The sequence below is a fragment of the Trypanosoma cruzi genome, genomic scaffold (assembly GCF_000209065.1).
Source record: "Trypanosoma cruzi strain CL Brener 1047053516569 genomic scaffold, whole genome shotgun sequence".
NCBI classification, from domain to species: domain Eukaryota; phylum Euglenozoa; class Kinetoplastea; order Trypanosomatida; family Trypanosomatidae; genus Trypanosoma; species Trypanosoma cruzi.
In genome coordinates, this window is record NW_001849511.1 from 154,810 (window position 1) to 171,085 (window position 16,276).

General features: G+C 48.3%; 7 protein-coding genes across 7 annotated transcripts, besides 16 other annotated features; all 7 read right to left on the reverse strand.

Moving 5' to 3' along the window:
* Positions 1-16,276: part of a sequence feature (heterozygous, non-Esmeraldo-like haplotype) that runs on past the window's edge.
* Positions 141-164: a microsatellite.
* Tc00.1047053506479.74 (FG-GAP repeat protein, putative) lies at positions 177-2,525 on the reverse strand (the record flags this gene model as incomplete). Its single annotated transcript, XM_809020.1, has 1 exon — positions 177-2,525. The coding sequence occupies one exon, from the start codon at positions 2,523-2,525 to the stop codon at positions 177-179; it is 2,349 nt and encodes a 782-aa protein (XP_814113.1).
* Tc00.1047053506479.80 (hypothetical protein, conserved) lies at positions 2,886-4,106 on the reverse strand (the record flags this gene model as incomplete). Its single annotated transcript, XM_809013.1, has 1 exon — positions 2,886-4,106. One exon carries the CDS (start codon positions 4,104-4,106, stop codon positions 2,886-2,888), a length of 1,221 nt encoding a protein of 406 aa, XP_814106.1.
* Positions 4,437-4,489: a sequence feature (A-rich).
* Tc00.1047053506479.90 (hypothetical protein, conserved) lies at positions 4,722-5,990 on the reverse strand (the record flags this gene model as incomplete). The annotated part of the gene is made up of 1 exon (XM_809014.1): positions 4,722-5,990. One exon carries the CDS (start codon positions 5,988-5,990, stop codon positions 4,722-4,724), a length of 1,269 nt encoding a protein of 422 aa, XP_814107.1.
* Positions 6,048-6,072: a microsatellite.
* On the reverse strand, positions 6,319-7,185 carry Tc00.1047053506479.100 (hypothetical protein, conserved; the record flags this gene model as incomplete). The annotated part of the gene is made up of 1 exon (XM_809015.1): positions 6,319-7,185. The coding sequence occupies one exon, from the start codon at positions 7,183-7,185 to the stop codon at positions 6,319-6,321; it is 867 nt and encodes a 288-aa protein (XP_814108.1).
* Positions 7,351-7,377: a sequence feature (AT_rich).
* Positions 7,412-7,452: a microsatellite.
* Positions 7,656-7,676: a microsatellite.
* Tc00.1047053506479.110 (uncharacterized protein) lies at positions 8,249-11,965 on the reverse strand (the record flags this gene model as incomplete). The annotated part of the gene is made up of 1 exon (XM_809016.1): positions 8,249-11,965. The coding sequence occupies one exon, from the start codon at positions 11,963-11,965 to the stop codon at positions 8,249-8,251; it is 3,717 nt and encodes a 1,238-aa protein (XP_814109.1).
* Positions 12,046-12,069: a microsatellite.
* Positions 12,071-12,125: a sequence feature (GA-rich).
* Positions 12,369-12,398: a sequence feature (AT_rich).
* Positions 12,474-12,604: a sequence feature (A-rich).
* Positions 12,811-14,043, reverse strand: Tc00.1047053506479.120 (homocysteine S-methyltransferase, putative; the record flags this gene model as incomplete). Its single annotated transcript, XM_809017.1, has 1 exon — positions 12,811-14,043. One exon carries the CDS (start codon positions 14,041-14,043, stop codon positions 12,811-12,813), a length of 1,233 nt encoding a protein of 410 aa, XP_814110.1.
* Positions 14,274-14,294: a microsatellite.
* Positions 14,673-14,703: a microsatellite.
* Positions 14,935-14,970: a microsatellite.
* Positions 15,302-15,364: a sequence feature (T-rich).
* Positions 15,470-15,493: a microsatellite.
* Positions 15,566-16,276, reverse strand: Tc00.1047053506479.130 (cytidine triphosphate synthase, putative; the record flags this gene model as incomplete). The annotated part of the gene is made up of 1 exon (XM_809018.1): positions 15,566-16,276. A coding segment is annotated over one exon (711 nt), but the record flags the coding sequence as incomplete, so codon positions are not given.

Sequence of the window (16,276 nt, forward strand, 5' to 3'; positions counted from 1 at the left end):
AGCCCCTTGCATTACACACACAAACACATAAATGAGGGGAGGGAAAAGTCCTGAACAGGCGCATACAACACATTCACTTGTCCTGTAGAAAGAGACACACACGTTGAATTGCACAATAATACAAAGATAAAAAAAAAGGAAACAACAACAATAACAACAACAACTTTGGTGTCTTGTCATTCCGATAACTCTGCATCCATCTGCCACAGTAATTCCCACTCCCGCTCTGTGTAACCCGCGGCACACAACATCCGAGCCGCAAAACGCCGTTCTTCTGGAGAGAAAAGAGCTGTCGGGTCTGCGTAGCCTTCGGCTTCAAGCAATGCAGTGCCCAATTGTAGCATCAACTCCTCCTCCCTTTCATCCATTTCGTCAACAAAATGGGCCCCACCTTCCGCGGTGATGCCGAAGCTACTACGCGTCTCGTTCCACCCATGTATACCATCACCACCAGCAAAGTTCAAGCCGCGCGAGACAGCCAGAGGCACGGAACTTTGTTGTGCTGAAAGGAACAGTTCGCTACCCACGGAGGAGATCACAATCTCATCCAGGGTCACGCACACAAGGCAGACACCGCGGCCGCTGGAGGCCCGAAGAAGACTCGGCTGTTGTTGTTCTTGCGGCAATTCTGTAAAATCACGCACTAAAGCAGAAGATACGCCAGTAGGCATGACTGTCGTTGCGCAGTTGGAAGAAGCCCAAGCTGGGTGCACGGGATTCCCCATAAATCCACCCTTCAAGATTGTAAATGAGGATGCATCTGCTCCCAGGCGTGACTCAGAAATCTCGCTGTTGCTGCCCACAAGGTAGCAGTTTCCCTCTGTGGAGAGAAATACGGTACAAAACTCATCTTGTCGGACACAGAAATTACAAACACACGAAAGAAACCACTGTGGCTTCAAACATCCCGACGCTAGGCACACAATAGTGGCGGAAAACCATTTATTAGGAGGGTATTCATTTCCATTTTCATGTTGTTTTGTACTTAACGTCCTTGGGACCGCCCCCATAGAACCCTCACCGCACGCAGGCGACATCTCAAGGATAAGCCAACGCCCATCTTCGCTGACAATGGCAAACTGCAATTTATTTTTACTCACCGCCACATCCACCGCAAAAGAAACAGGCAAATCATTCTCAAGTAAATCCAATGCCGTCTCACTATCCTCCTTGTAATTTAATAAGGCGCCTGCAGCGGCGGTGTCGCAGACACCACGCTGTAACTGCTGCCTACGTGGCGACAGCAACAATTCTTCACGCGGTACCACGTTACAAGTATCTGGTGAAGAAACCGGAAGGCTCACTGTCGACAGGTCAAAAAAACCGCTCTGTGTGTGGCCCTCATCCATGGAGGACTTCAATGGCCACCGCTGTCGTTGTTGCATTTCTGAGGTTCGACTCATGGAGCATTGCCATAATGGCTGCAAAGGTGTCCTCCGAGTACCCGTCACCTCATAAGGATTTAATACGTCCGTGGTATAAAAGGAGGAGGAATAAGCCGTGTGAATATTTGGACCACCTGTTAATGGAAAATCCCCTAATGGACACTCCTGTGTTGCAACACACCGCAGGTTGCCTGAGCCTCCCCACTCCTTTACATCTTGGCTGGATGCGTTCAATAAAACAAGCCGTTCACCACAACTTACCAGGAGCAATGTTGCACCTGCTACGGTCTGGGTGGATGATCCAATAAACACTGCATCATTTCTGGGAGTAGAACCGTCGAAAGTTGTCTGCGGTGTTGCCGCAGCATTCCTACAAGGGAATAGAGGAGCGTTGATGATGCGCAAATGACCTTCTGTAGCAAACGGCACAGTAAAACACTTCATGGAGGTTACGGGTGCCTGCAGCAAGAGAGATCCAAGACACTCCCCGTCTGTTGTGATGGAGTACACATATATACAATTGTGGGCGCCAAGAAATATCGTCGTGCCACCCACTTCTGCCGTAATATCGCCGCACGTGCAGTTTGGGACGATACAAAAGACATGTGAAGAAGTGGATGGGGGGATTGACTTTTTTCCCTCGTCGTGACCACCCCAGCCGTGATTCATGTGATTGCTGGGCTCCAGAGAGGGTGGCAATCCCCAGTCACACTGACTCTTGCTTTGGAGTGCGTTGCTGGAGGCGGATGGTGGGACTTTGCAACCGCCTGATAGAAACCCCTCCGTGACCTCGCATGTTCCTTCCAGCGTCACCAATACAAGTCGACGGTAGGTTGCGCTATACAACACAATGGAGATGGTTGCGGCAAGCGTGCGGGAGAAGATTGGCATGCGATGGTCCGGCTTCACCACAAGAATTTGCCCCTCCGTGGTACCAACAACAATTTCTTCCACGCCATCGCCATCCACGTCAGATGCGACAAGCGCATTCGGCATGACGGAGCCTTCCCGCGCGTGTTTACGGAACTCCCATGAATCCAACTGAATCGCCGGTAAACGCCGCATTCTATTAAGCCCACGGGATCCACCGGTGCTGCTTGCATTCGTCTCCGCCTTCAGCGAGTAAATACCCACTGACATGTTTGATCTCGCGTCGCCACACCGCCCCGCCACCACACCGCCACCTGCTGCCACAATAGATACGAGGAGAAAAAAAGCAAAACAGTCCAGAAAAAAGCACCAACAAAAAGAAAAAAACAACAACAACAACAAACCGTCCCATCGTTCTTTCTTTCTTTTTCCCTTTATATGTATATAATTTTTCCCCCCTCCTTTCTCGGCCCGTTGGACTCATTCCCATCATTACAAGTGGCGTGAGACGGCTGCCGCAACACCACAACCAACACCAACAACAACAAGATTATCAGAAAGAAGATGACACCACCCCGTTCATGTGTATTTCTGTGTGTCTGTACAAAGGAGCTGAGGATCGAAAAGCGACTACCGCGCGCGGAAGGTTTTAACGCGCGGGTCCCTTGCACCGACACCCTCAAAGCCATGAAAGCGTGGCACAACATCGCTTTCACGGAAGACCTCCTCAAAATCCAATTCCTCTTCTTTGTCCACCAGCATCTCGTGCAGACGGTTAAACTCCTGCTGCACATGTTGCACGCGTGTCGCCTGCACACGACGACCGCAGTTCACATAATTCACAAAGTCCTCCACGACAAAAGGTGATGTGCAGGGGCGCTGCGTCGCCTCATTTTGCATCGCTGCGGAGAAATCATTTTCATCAAATGCCCCATCCTCCTTGTGCTCTGCAAGATGTTTCTCCCACTCAATGCGCTTCTTCACCCCCAGCCGCTCGAGATACTGTTTCACCACCTTTTCATAGACACTGCGATGCCGGCGCGGGTGGATTAAACTCACGGTACCAGAGCGAAAGTCATACTTTGAGTAGTACTCCGCAAAGCGTTGCAGGCAAAAAAAGACAGCCTCACCAAGTTTCTCATCATCCCCTTGTAGCGAGTCATAGATGGCCGGTAGCTTAAAACTCTCCAACTGAAGCTGCACATCAGGCAGCGTCAACTCGCCAAAGTCACCCGTTGGTTTTGAAAAGACAGGCAACAGTCCAAGTTCCTGAAGGACCATAAGTGCCATGGTCGTCACGGTGAAGCTGTTGAATGTGGATCGCTCCGGTGCAATCACCTCCCGTGCTTTACCCCACTCTTTCACAAGGTGAATGTAGGCCCGGTAAAAGTCAGGGAACACCTCACGGATGGCGGCAAGGATCTTTGAGTTTTCCACCCCACCCACGTTTCCAATGCTAAGATCGCAGTGAAGCCCTGAGAGACTGTCGATGAACTGCACCACAGGAATGCGAGCACGAATGTAACGTACATCCTCCATCCCCATTTCTGCTGCCTCCTTTGAGAAGCGCATCATGCGTTTATTGTTCTGCTCATCAACTCGTTCCATTCCCTGAAGCCAGGGTGAAAAGTTGCGATAGGTTAAAGAGAGATCAACATCAGACGTCGGCTTACAGAATCCGCTAACATGCGATCCAAAGAGCTCCACATGTGCCTTGTTAACAGAGCGCAGTCCAATGTCTAATACACGCTCCTGTAGATCTTTCAAAATTGTCTCGTGATCCGTTGGCGGCTGAGAGGCACGGTAATGCGCCATCATGTCCTTGATGAACTTTCGTCGCGCCGCATTCATTCCTTGCGCAGTGACCACCGTGCCGTTGCGTGATGTGAAGTAACTGCGATTAACAGTGAAAGTAGAACTGACAAAACAACAAAAAGGAGAAAGAAGAAGAAGAAAAGAAAGGCGGTAAGTAAACAAAAGAGATTCAAATACAAATCCTAAATATGTGTGAGTTTGCCACCAGGCGCTCAACCAATTCCCAACAGTCGTCTTCCCCTTTTCTCCTCTTATTTCCGTAAATATATATATTTTGTTGTTGTTGTGACTGTATTTCCCGTGGTTGGCAATGGATATTCAGGGGGGGAAGACGTATATCCTTACATATATTTGCACACAAGAAGGAATCAAAGGCAAGAACAAAAATAACAACAATAAAGAAATATAAAAAGAAACAACTGGAGATTCCCTTTTCCTTTTTCCAAAGAATTCATGCAGTTTTTCATTTCTCCGTTCCTTTTATCCACCATTCGAGATTACCCAGTTGAGTGCAAACATTGACAATGATCCAATGCCTCTTTCTTTCTTTTTTTTTTTTTTTAAGTTTGCGCTTCACGCTGCCTCCTTCCCACGTATACATATTATAAATGCATATACAAGGAGGGAATGAGAGAAAAACTGTATCTGAACTCATCCAACGCCACGAGAAGGTCCTCGACCATTCACGGTGCTCACGGCTGTTGCAACATCACTGATTGAGGCGCACCACATCTGCGTTCCGCCATCCACAATGTTCTCCGGCAGGGGAACTTTGACCGTCACGCCCGCACCGTTGGGTAGCATCATTCGACGCCGCACAAATCGCAACAAGAAGAATTTGGCTATCAAAGGCACAGCAAAAAAGTCATTGATATAGTATCGGGTGAAGAGAGTTGACATTTTGAGAGAAAATGTTGGCTCGGACTCCAGCCAGAAAGTACACTGAAGATATGGCTTTCGCCGACTATCCATGGTCGCTCTTTCATACTGCAGCTTTGCACACGCACGAACGTGGGCTTTAATGTATTTTACCTCATTCACTCTAACAGACACCGGAAGAAGCCTACCACGCGCCAAACAAATATCCGCTTGAAGTGAGAAATCTGCACCACCAGAGTATTCTACTTCTGCCTCCAATTCCACGGCAGTTGCTGGAAGCGATGCCGTGTTTCCACCCAATGTCTCATCATAGAGGGAATCAGCGGACCGCATTTCCCCCATGTCATCCGGGGCATGCGGCCCAAGCTGCGCGGTACGGCCCTTCACTTTTTGGGATGCCGGATTGCTGACGCCTGCCGATACAGCCCCTGCAGTGTTAGTGGCAACAGGAACACCAGGAGCACATGGAATTGTAGTCGCCATAGAAGAGTTACCTGCCGCAACAGAACCAACCCCTGCTTGGGGGGTTGAGGATAAGTTCGAAGTAAATTCCGTACCTGTGAGATTTGTCACACGAATGGCACGCACACTCGGCGGCCTACGACCGATTGAATGGACCTTAAAAGTCGCATTTGCCGCAATACCACGGTCCTCAAGCATGGCCTCCAGTCGTTCTTCAATGAAATCTAGCAGTCGCCGAGGCGCCCCTTTCACACCCGTGCTGTCCTCACTGCGGGTGTTATTCCCCTGACCTCTAAGCCGAGAGCCGGCTGCGTCAAATGTTGCGGTCTGCTGCCGCCTCTGGTTTTCTTTCTCATCGTCCATCATCGTCTTCGTCTCTTTTTCCTGCAGCGACACGTAGAACATCTCAATGACGGCGTTAGCGAGACGCTCCATCCAGACACACGTTTCTCCATGGTGGCGAGAGACGCGCGTGCGCCGTGAAGGCAGGTGCCGGAGACGTGTCTTCTTGACATGCAACAGCGCCATAAAAAACAGGACAAACCCTGTGATCCGCACAATGGCAAGCAGAAACGACATCTACCATGCGCTACTCGTCCCCGTTCGCCCAAAGGGTACTGAAAAGAGAAGAGAATCAAAAAGAAAAAAAAAAAAAAAGAAAGACTGGTGGCTGGTGGGTGGTGGGGAAAAAAAAAACTCACAGAAACAGAAAAACGTATACACATCCCAAAATAACCCAAAGGACTGTGTCAAAGAAAACCTTCTTTTATTATTATTATTTTTCACATTCCGACATTTTATGGGCGTGCGCCCAATTCTCCTTGTTGAGCAGCAATTCTTTCCGTTCGTTGTGGCCTCTCTCTCTCTCTTTTATTTTATTTTTTCCCCCCTTTGCCAGCAGCTCCCGCTACATCGTCCTTGAAAGGAAGGGCGGGCTGTTACCGCTATTACTGTTTTCGTTGTCATCATCATGGGCATAAGCCTCATCACTAACATCGTACATGGCAGGGGGTAACTTGTCCGGAACCAACTTTCCCCTACTCGTGAGAGGAATGAAAGGAAGCGACATCCCCTGCGGGTCCGTGGTGTTACGGCCGGGGCGACGCGCAGTCTTGCTGGGCTGCTGAAGGAGTTGCAGCTCAAGACTCTTGAAGTACTTTGCGAAGCGGAGACGCAGCAGAAGAATCAAAACACACAGCAAAATACAAACCAAAATCATTGCCACCTCGGTGCGACGCCTCCAATCGGAATCCATAGATAAAAGAATAACCCAGAATCGGTTGATGAGTGACGGTGACTCGCTGACATTGTTGGAATTCATGCCATGGGCCACACCTTTGGTTGCACTGGCGGTGTCAGACCCAAACAATGTGTGTTGTAATGCCACCATGAGTTTACCTCTCTCGTTTTTAAGCAGAATTTCTAGAAAGAAAGTACGCATAGGGTTGAAAATCACACTTAGCAACACGTTGGTGCCCATCGCTAATAACGTTCCATTGACTGCAAATACCTCCACATGGAGCGCCGTTTCCTCAACAACACGGCCTGCCGCCTCCATTTTATCCCCCTGCACCAGCGCTGTCACGGTGTCAATAGCATTGCGGAGAGCCCCGCCCTCAGGGACTCCAAAGTCTACAAATTGCGTATACGGCCTTGACAAAAACCATGCTGTAATGCGAGAACCACCGGAGGATGAAGGTTCTCCTTTGGACAACTCAGTCTGCCTCCCATCACCTTCCGTGGGGAAATAATCGTCCGGCACGGTTTTTACCATGCGGCTTTCTTTTTTTTTTTTTTTTTTGACTAAAAACAACAACAACAACTGTTCTTTTTGCCAAGTAATTCTTTAATTCAATGTTACAACAATAATAACGTCTGCTGAATAGCCTTCACCACACGGTCAATTTAACACGGGACAAGGACGAGGTATATCTTTACGTTTATATAAATATATATATTTATTTATGTGGATACGCGCAATACCTTAATGATTATGTGGAAGAGAGAGAGAGAGAGAGAGAGAGAGAGAGAGAGAGAGAGAATTGCAAAAAGAAAAAAACAGGTGTACAGGACAAACAGACAACACACACACACACACACGTACCAAATGTATTTATACGCGTACGGACATGTGATACATCACAATGGGCTAGTTTGAATGCAAGCAGACAACATCACACCTTTTTACTGGGGAACGATAGTCATGACGTGCCCATCAGGAATCTTCCCCCTTCCGTTCACTCGCACACACACACACACACACACTCTCTCTCTCCCTCACAGACTCACAGACACAGAGTGAGAAAAGCGCAATATATCACCATGCATCCGCATCCTCCCCACACAGACAGACGGATGAAGATGTGATAAAAATGTCGATAACGTAAATTACAACACAAATAGGGAGAGAAAAAAAAAAAAAAGAAAGGATATCGCCACGTGACGCGTGAGGGCGCATTTTTTAAAAAATTCCCCCCCCCATCCTCCTCTTTCCTCCTCCACTCTTCATTTCTTTTTTTTCTTCTGCTTGCAAGACTGCTTGCAACGATCACATTCATAAGTAACACATAATAATAAAAAAAACAACAACTGAAAAGTCCACGGAGCGAAGGAATGAAAGATGATACGATGCCACGGCAACAAACACAAATCTCCCTGCCCACAGCAGAGAATAATAATAACAGTAATAATGCAAAACTACATGCAAACACAATACAAGATGTCACGCGACTTCCCCCCTCCCCCCGCCTCCCTGTCGCCTTTACAAGAAAAAAAAAAGAGAGAGAGAGAATGAAAGAACCAAGAGTTAATAACACCTTGAAAAAAAAAAAAACGGGTTATTTCTGGTGCTCTGCATTTCGGGCCAAATTCTCCACTTGACCGCGAACATCCCGTATTATCTCGGCCATGGACGCATTCTCATTCCGCAGCGTTTGGCAAAGTGAGATGACGGAGCTCATTTCTTGGTTTCTCAAACTCAGCGAGTGTCGAAGCAGCGTCACTTCCCTTCGTAGGGGTGCAATAATTTCTGTATGACAGAGCTCGACTTCCACACGTCGGTCTGTTAGAGAGCTTATCAGTTCCTCACGCTGTGCCACGACTTCTTGGAGTCGTTCTTGCAATGATTCTTCACGAGCCTTTGACTGCTCCAGCTGTTTTTGCAGCAGTGCCACTTCCTGCTCTTTGCGCTGCAAGCCAAAGTCTATAACCTGCAAGGGTTTTATGCTGGCCACGTAAGCATCGAGGTCCGTGAACATGTTTTCATCATCTTCTTCTTCGTTTTGTCCACTTTGGCTCGCACCATTTTCATGGCTATGGCGAGAACAACCCGCCTGAGCCTCGGGGTCATTCCCATTAGGAACACAAATCTCCTCCTTCATGCGTGATGAACCCCCTTCAACTCCCGACAGATGACTCTCCTCATTAACAGCAGCCAGAGAGGGACTTTCGGCGGACGCGATGGCATCACGATCGCGACGCGACGCATGACAAAGAACTTTTTCTCCCCTGGTTCCTGCCCACGGGGGCGATGCTCCTCGCTGCAATGCCACTTTTCGACGGCGATCATGTCGTGATTGCGCCTCTCTCTCGTTTATCCCACGCGGCTCTGACAATGCCTTGTTTTTTTCCTCCTGTGGGGAGTAAATAAATTTTTGTGGGGGCTGTGACGAGAGCTGCAGTTCATCACCGTGCACAGTACTGCAGGCAAGAATGACAGCGTCAAAGGGCCACATCAGCTCTTGTTCATCTTCTTCGCATGGTGTTGTGACAATTGTCAGATTAACAGCGGCACTGTACGTCATTGTCGTGCGCTGGAGGGACGAGGAACAAGACATGTTATGAACCAATTGGGTATACTTCAGAGGGTCACAATTCACAAACATGGTTTCCACTTTCCCACCACCACTATTATTATGATTATTATGATTGCCATTGCCACCACCTGCATGCACGCCATCCCTAAAACTGGCAGGTTCATATCCAAAAAACATTGGGGGTGGTGAATCCTCCGGTGGGACAACACATGTCGCTTTGATGGCGCCACTACTAATCGTTTTTGCACCTGTGGGCTCTTCCGTATAAGGTGCCTTCAAATACACCTGCAGAACTCGATCACTCAAGCCATCTCCCCTGACGGCACCTTCATTGTTTCGAGCGTCCTTGTATCCCTGGCGCTGGCGGTTCAGTGTTCCAAGTCGCACCGGACATGTTAGAGCGCAGGAAAAAGTGGTCTCTGATTTCTTGCGTCTTACACCTGCAGCGGAGGCGGCTATGGAGGCTGAGCTACGAACGCCGACAGTAAGCGTCTCAGCCCACGCCTCAGACTCCACCATCCTTCGATGCAGGGCAGAGGGTAGGGGTTCGTTGGGGCGCACCAAATGTGAAAATGCCGTTAATTGAGTCCCTTCAAGACGCAGCGTCGTTAACGGCACCACGGCTACGCCATCCTGGGCGGAAATGGCGGAAAACAAAAGCATCACTTGATGTGTTCGACCCAAGCCTGCAGAGAACGCCGTCTGAAACTCTGGTGATTCCTCGCATGTTCTGTATAAGTTGTGCCGCGTCATCATTGCTTCAATGGAAATCCCGTTGCACGCATGGTAATGTCGACGTTCCTCTTCTATTTTTCCCTTTCGTTCTTGCTGTTTCTGTTCCAAAAGCAGCACCACCGATAGAAGGGCTCCCGAAAGGGTCAGTTCAGTGCTTGTTGTTCTCACGGCATAAATGTACCTCTGTTTCTTAGGGACACGACCACCCTCTTTCTTGCGTTGTAATGAAAGGTTAAAGGAGAAGAGATGCAGGAGGTGGTTAAGAAAGTCGGATACCACCGCCGTATTTCCAGTTTTCCGGGACCCGGCATAACTGTCAACCCCACGAAGATGATTGGGAGAAGTCGTCGTTTCATCCCTCATTGTAGGCGTCTGCATCAGAAAGGAAGATGGGTGCTCTTCCACAAAGAATAACGCCATCAGAACAACATGCACGTCGACATTTATTGGTGCCGGTAGAAGCAGTAAGCGTGTGAATAGGATATGCATCGCATTCGCTGCAAGGCACGAGAGGCGGCGAAAAACCAAAAAGCCTGATAGCCTCCGTAGAGTAAACACAAATTGCTTCTCCATTAAAGAAAGTGAGGGATGACTCTTCTCTTGCCCCTTTAAACGTGGGAAGGCACGATGCCACCCGAATTCCAGTTCCTCTTCTTCCGCCGGTGTGAGGCAACATAAAATGCTGGAGAGGTCCCGATCGACTGCTGCCACACTCCGTAGAAGCAGAAGAGTCATTATTTTAAGCGTCAAACGAACCCCCAAATTGCGTGCGATGCGTTGATACTCCGAAGCCTCCCGTTGTTTACTCCCTGCAATGGGCTCCTCCAAATGGTCGTGAGACGCACACGGTACTCCCGGCCTCGACAAGAATGAAAAGGCCACATGGCGCAGTAGATACTGCCACAGTCCATTCTCTGTGAGTGCGGTTATCATAAACTGGTACGACGATGAATCGGCGTCACTGCACAGACAGAAATCACCCTCCTGCGTCGTTGCCTCGTAAAGGGAAAATATCTTCTTTGATGGTACATCGATGTACGACATTGTCGCCTCATCCATATCCCAGCCATCCTCTTCTTCCTGCCAGTGGCTTGGGTTCTGGCAGCCAAGAAGAATAAAAAAGGTGTTGGCAACAACGACAAGAGCGCGCAGTGTCTGAGCATCCCTTTCAATTTCATGCTGCTCGTTTTTTCCTTCGGTGTGTACCCCTCCAGGCTCCAATGTCTGCTCCACAACACGTTTCAAAACATCACATGCCGTTGCAGCCAGTTGAAAAAGGTCAAGCTTGCAAACGAGTGACGTGTTTTCCCCTTCTCCCTTACCATTTTTCTGCCTTTCCTCACGCGTGTCCACTTGCCTCATGCTCCTGCCATTGTCCGTGTGAAATGCTAAATAAACGATAGTGTAAAGCGCCTCAACTCTCTCCTCTAATGTAAAGAAATCGTCCCTGGCCTCTGTGGCCAATTTGGCGGGGGTGCATACGCGGATCAGTGTCTCCATGAGGCCATTATCCACGGCTACAGCAAGCAAAGAACGTCGCCGCAAAGGCGTCTCCCTGTCGCTTTCAACAGCAGCGGTAAAAGGAGGTGACGACACGTCCTCGGCAAAAATCGGGCCCAATGTGCGCCTCACATTCGGCGATGACTGTTCCCCTTGCGACCCACGCGAATCTTCCGGTGTCATTGACGCTGGGAACAATTCCGAGGAACACAAAGTCGGCCTTGAAGACTTGCGTTGCCCCGATGCAGGGCGAAGCGCCCCGTCTGGTGTCGGGTAAAGGACCGGCTTCAACTGCTTAGGCGGGGCCGCATCCTCCGGCACTGCCGCCGCCACTGCGCCGGCCAGCGACCGCCTCACACTTGTCCCTCCCGCTATGGCACGAAGACGCCGAATCGAAATGGCCAGTGGCGGTGTCGTGTCGTCCGCATTCCCCTGTTCCGCGTCTGCAGAGACCCCGAGACGCTGCAGACATGCCTTCTGCACGTGCTGAAAGAGTTGTAGCATTTTTTTTTAAAAATCTCCTGCGACTTCCAATCAAAAAACAAAGGCAAAGGCCCAAACAGAAAACGAATGGAATCCTCCTTCACACACACAGACACACACACACAAAAAGAGAAAGGGAGAGAAAGAAAAAAAGAAAAAAAGAAAAAAAAAAAAAAAGAAACTGCGCCCACCGGCACTCACGAAACAACCCCTAGCAACAACAAGAAAAAAGAATGGACGCAATTCATTTCCTCCCCCACTCGACATCCGGTGGAACAGCAGGGCGTTGGGTGCATGCACACAAGTTCAATGAGTGACTTTTTACGTCCAACAGGAATGATGCCAACTTTTTTCCAAAAAGCCACTCCCATAATATATATTACATCTGCACCGCTGCGGATGGAACACAAAGAGGGATGGCAACAATAATAATAATATTATTATTAATAATAAAGGCATGAAGGAACATCATAATTCCCAACATACATTTGGCAAACAACACAAACGCAAGAATCAACATCCATCCGCCAAAATAATAAAAAAAAAAAAAGCAGTGAATTAAGGACAAGCAACAAAAAGGTATTAAGAAACTAGGAGAACAAAAACAAACAAAAAAAAACTACTCAACAAACGGAAAGCAAAAAAAAAAAAAAATAATAATATCGCCCACTGACCTCCTCACTACCCCCCACTAAAGAGACACACATAACCCCCCCGACAGGTTTTTTCTTCTGCAATGCATCACACTGCATTCAATATAAATATCCTGCCACTCAATCAATCAATCATCGTCACCACTCTTTGTTTACTTTCAACTTTTCAACTCCCCCCCCCCCCCCTCTCCCTTTTTTTTTTTTTACTCTTCTTTAAGCATGCAAATAGGGTTCCTCCCGTGCCACTTGATTCAAGGCCGCAATATCTTCCGGTGTAGATCGACAACAGGCGCCGCAAACAATAATTTCAAACAACCAATCCGTTGCCTCGGGACGTTGCTGCAGCAACTGTAGTAAAAACTTCATAAATGTTATCAAATTCCCACCTCCTCGTGCTAATATTCGCTTTAGGTCCCGCATGGATAACCTTTCTGCCGCTGATGTCTGTATCTGCTGAAGTGGCTTCTTCCACTGTCCATCCGTGAACTTTTCGCCCGAGTTTGGGTAAAGCAGGAGCACCAATGGCCCTTCCGTGTCTTGACGCTTCTTGTGAAGCAGAGCAGTTGCCACAAGACTCACCTCCAGTGGACCACTGCAGTTACACCCCATGCCCACCAGTGCCGTCCCACAATTCCCCCGCAACTCAGAAAGCGCTCCCTCAAATGTGTTGCCGTCTGGAAGTCGAATGGATGATGCGGCGGCGTTCCACCAGTTGTCCAGGGCGTCATCATCCGCGTTCTCGGGAAGGGGATTTTTTACAGGCACCGCGATAAAACTAAAACAAAAAGGCGCAGTACGCAGAATTTCGTGTTGATTTACAAAAGAAAGGATACCAAGCGCCTCATCCAGACGTGGAAAAGTTTCCAGCAAGAGGAAGTCCACCTTGAACGCATGCTTCTCACCCACATTGCACAGAAACGCTTCTAACCGGCGGGCGTGAAACGCATTGATGACGGCTTCATGTATGGAGTATTCGCCAAGGTATTCCTGTCCCCCTGGCAAGGAGGAACCATACGGCCCCAGACTCCCTGCCAACAAAACAACTCGTTCCTGTCCATTGTCTTTGATGGAAGAAAGTGCATAACGAAACACATCAATACCGCCAGTCCTTCTTTCTTTTGCCGTGCTCTCCTCGGTTAATCCTTTTTGTTTTCGTTGTGGCATGGTGTGACGTGCTGCCTGGACTGCACGGTCCACCAGCTCACACATGGTCACTTTTGACGCCGCACATCCCTCTTCATGCATTTGGTAGGTGCACGTTAAGAGCACGTCGCATCCAGCATCAATGTATGCCCGATGGGCACGTTTAACCAAATCCATTTCTGAAAGAAGAACGGAGGAAGACCACATTGATCCTGCCTTGGCGTAGTCGACATCCCATGACTCCAGAAGTGTACCCATCGCCCCGTCCTTTATGAGAACCCCAGTAAATTGCCGAGTACTCATCCCTGTCGTAAAAGTAACGAATGCCTTCTCTTTCCTTGATGTCCTTCTCTCAGTCTCCTTTCAATCTTTTTTTTTTCCTTTTCGTTTTCTCACGTTGTGCTCGTTGTTTATCTGCCGGCAGACATAATACTGAAATTTACGGAAGATATCCTCTCCGCCTCCCTTCACCCCACTTTAGAGAGAGGGGAAAAACCGGCCAAAAGAACAAAATAAAAGAGCCATAAGAAAAGCAACAACAACAACAACAACAAACAAATGTTGCGCATGCACCCTTCCCCCACCCCACCCGCCAAAAAACAACAACAACAAAAACGCATTATCTTCAGAAGATGCCATGCCCACCACCACCTCTTTTTGCCTCCAGGCATTTCTCTTTTATTTTTTCTTTTTCTTTTTTTTCATCTTCCCAATTTCCCATCCACATGTTGTTATCATTAACACTCATATCAACATTATCATTATTATTATTTCCCCCACTCCTTTCATATAACACGCCAATGAAAAAAAAAGAAAAAAAGAAAAAAGCAACAACAGATCAGTTCTTTGCAGTTATCCCGTTTCGAATCTTCACTTCCCCCCCCCCTCCCCAGCTTTAACATCATCTTCCAACAACTCCGCCAAACACACACACAAAACAAAACAAAACAAGACAAAAAAAAAAGGAAAACAACAACCTTGGCCCAAGGAATTTATACAAATGTCTATTCCACACGCATATATCTGTGTATATACGCCTCCGCTTCTCGTACTTCCCGTCCGTGAGAGCAACCAAGCGAAGAACACGCATTTATTTATGCCAACGTAGTGATCAACATGATTGCTTTTTTGTTTTTCTTCTTTTCTTCTTAGATCCTAAAAGCAACGGATGAGACGCCTTCCCTCTTCATTAAATTTTTTTTTTCCTTCTTTTTTTTCTTTTTTTTTTTTAACTTTAAAAGTCAAATCTTTCCGCATTTCCCCTTCGTAACGACACGAGTTTGTCTCGGTAGTGCCACGTGGAAAATGGAAAGATAAATATATAGATGTATGGAGATCTATTTTCCTTCATTCGTACCAGCGACTGAATGAATGTAGCGTTCCCATCTCCCTTCATCTGTCAACATCCAACACCGCTGCGCCAAAGGAAGTCAGGGAGAACAAACAATCAAACGCACACACACACACGCAGACACGCGGAAGCCCTCAACAGTATTCATATAACGACTCTATCTCGTTACATTTTACGTTGCGGCTCCATTTCCCACATCGCCATCCCCCCTTTTTTTTGTTAATATATATTTTTTTTTACGTTTCCTCTTTGTCTGTTTTTTTTTTTTTTTTTGTAAGTTGCGTAGGGGCCTTCTTTTTTTTCTTCTGGTTTTTCGTGCTAATACCTTGGAGGGTAGTCGTTGTGTTCCCCTCCATTTCTGTTTTCTCATTCTCTTACGTGTGTGTGTGTGTGTGTGTGTGTCCTTTTCATACCTCCGCTCTTCGGACGCCTGCCTCAAAGTACCTCTCCGTACATGTGTCCCCACAATTTGGACTACAACGTCTTGACACGGCGTGCGGCGCACGATTCCGGCCATTTGTACTCCTTCTTCGAGGCCGCAGCCATGAATGCGAGGTACGGCGGCGATGGGTCCATGGGCGACGACACAAACTCTGGGTGGAACTGAACAGCGAGGAAGAAGCGGAGAGACGGAATCTCAATCGCCTCCACACGCGTGTGCGGACCAAACGTCGGGTCCGACACACCACTGATCAAAACTCCGGCCCCACGCAATTGGCCAAGATATGTTGTGTTCACCTCATATCTGTGACGATGGCGCTCCACGACGAAGTCAGCACCGGAGTATATTGTGGACATGATGGAGTTCTTTTCTACAAGATGCACATTGCGGGCACCCAAGTGCATGTTCGCCCCCATACTATGGCGATCACAGTCCATGATGCGCACAATCTGATGTGTGCTGGAAGGGTCAAACTCCTCACTGTTGGCGTCCTTCCACCCAAGCTCTTCACGGCACACTTGAATGAGGGCGACCTGCATGCCCAAACAGACACCGAAGTAGGGAATGTTGTGGTGCCGCGCCAATGCCACCGCAGCACACTTGCCATCCACACCACGTTTACCGAAGCCGCCAGGAACGAAGATGCCGTCACACTCGAGAATTGCCTTCTTGGCCTCCTCCGCGTTGGGGCCCTCCAACATTTCTGATTCCACATAGAGAATGTCAAGCCGCACATGGAGGGC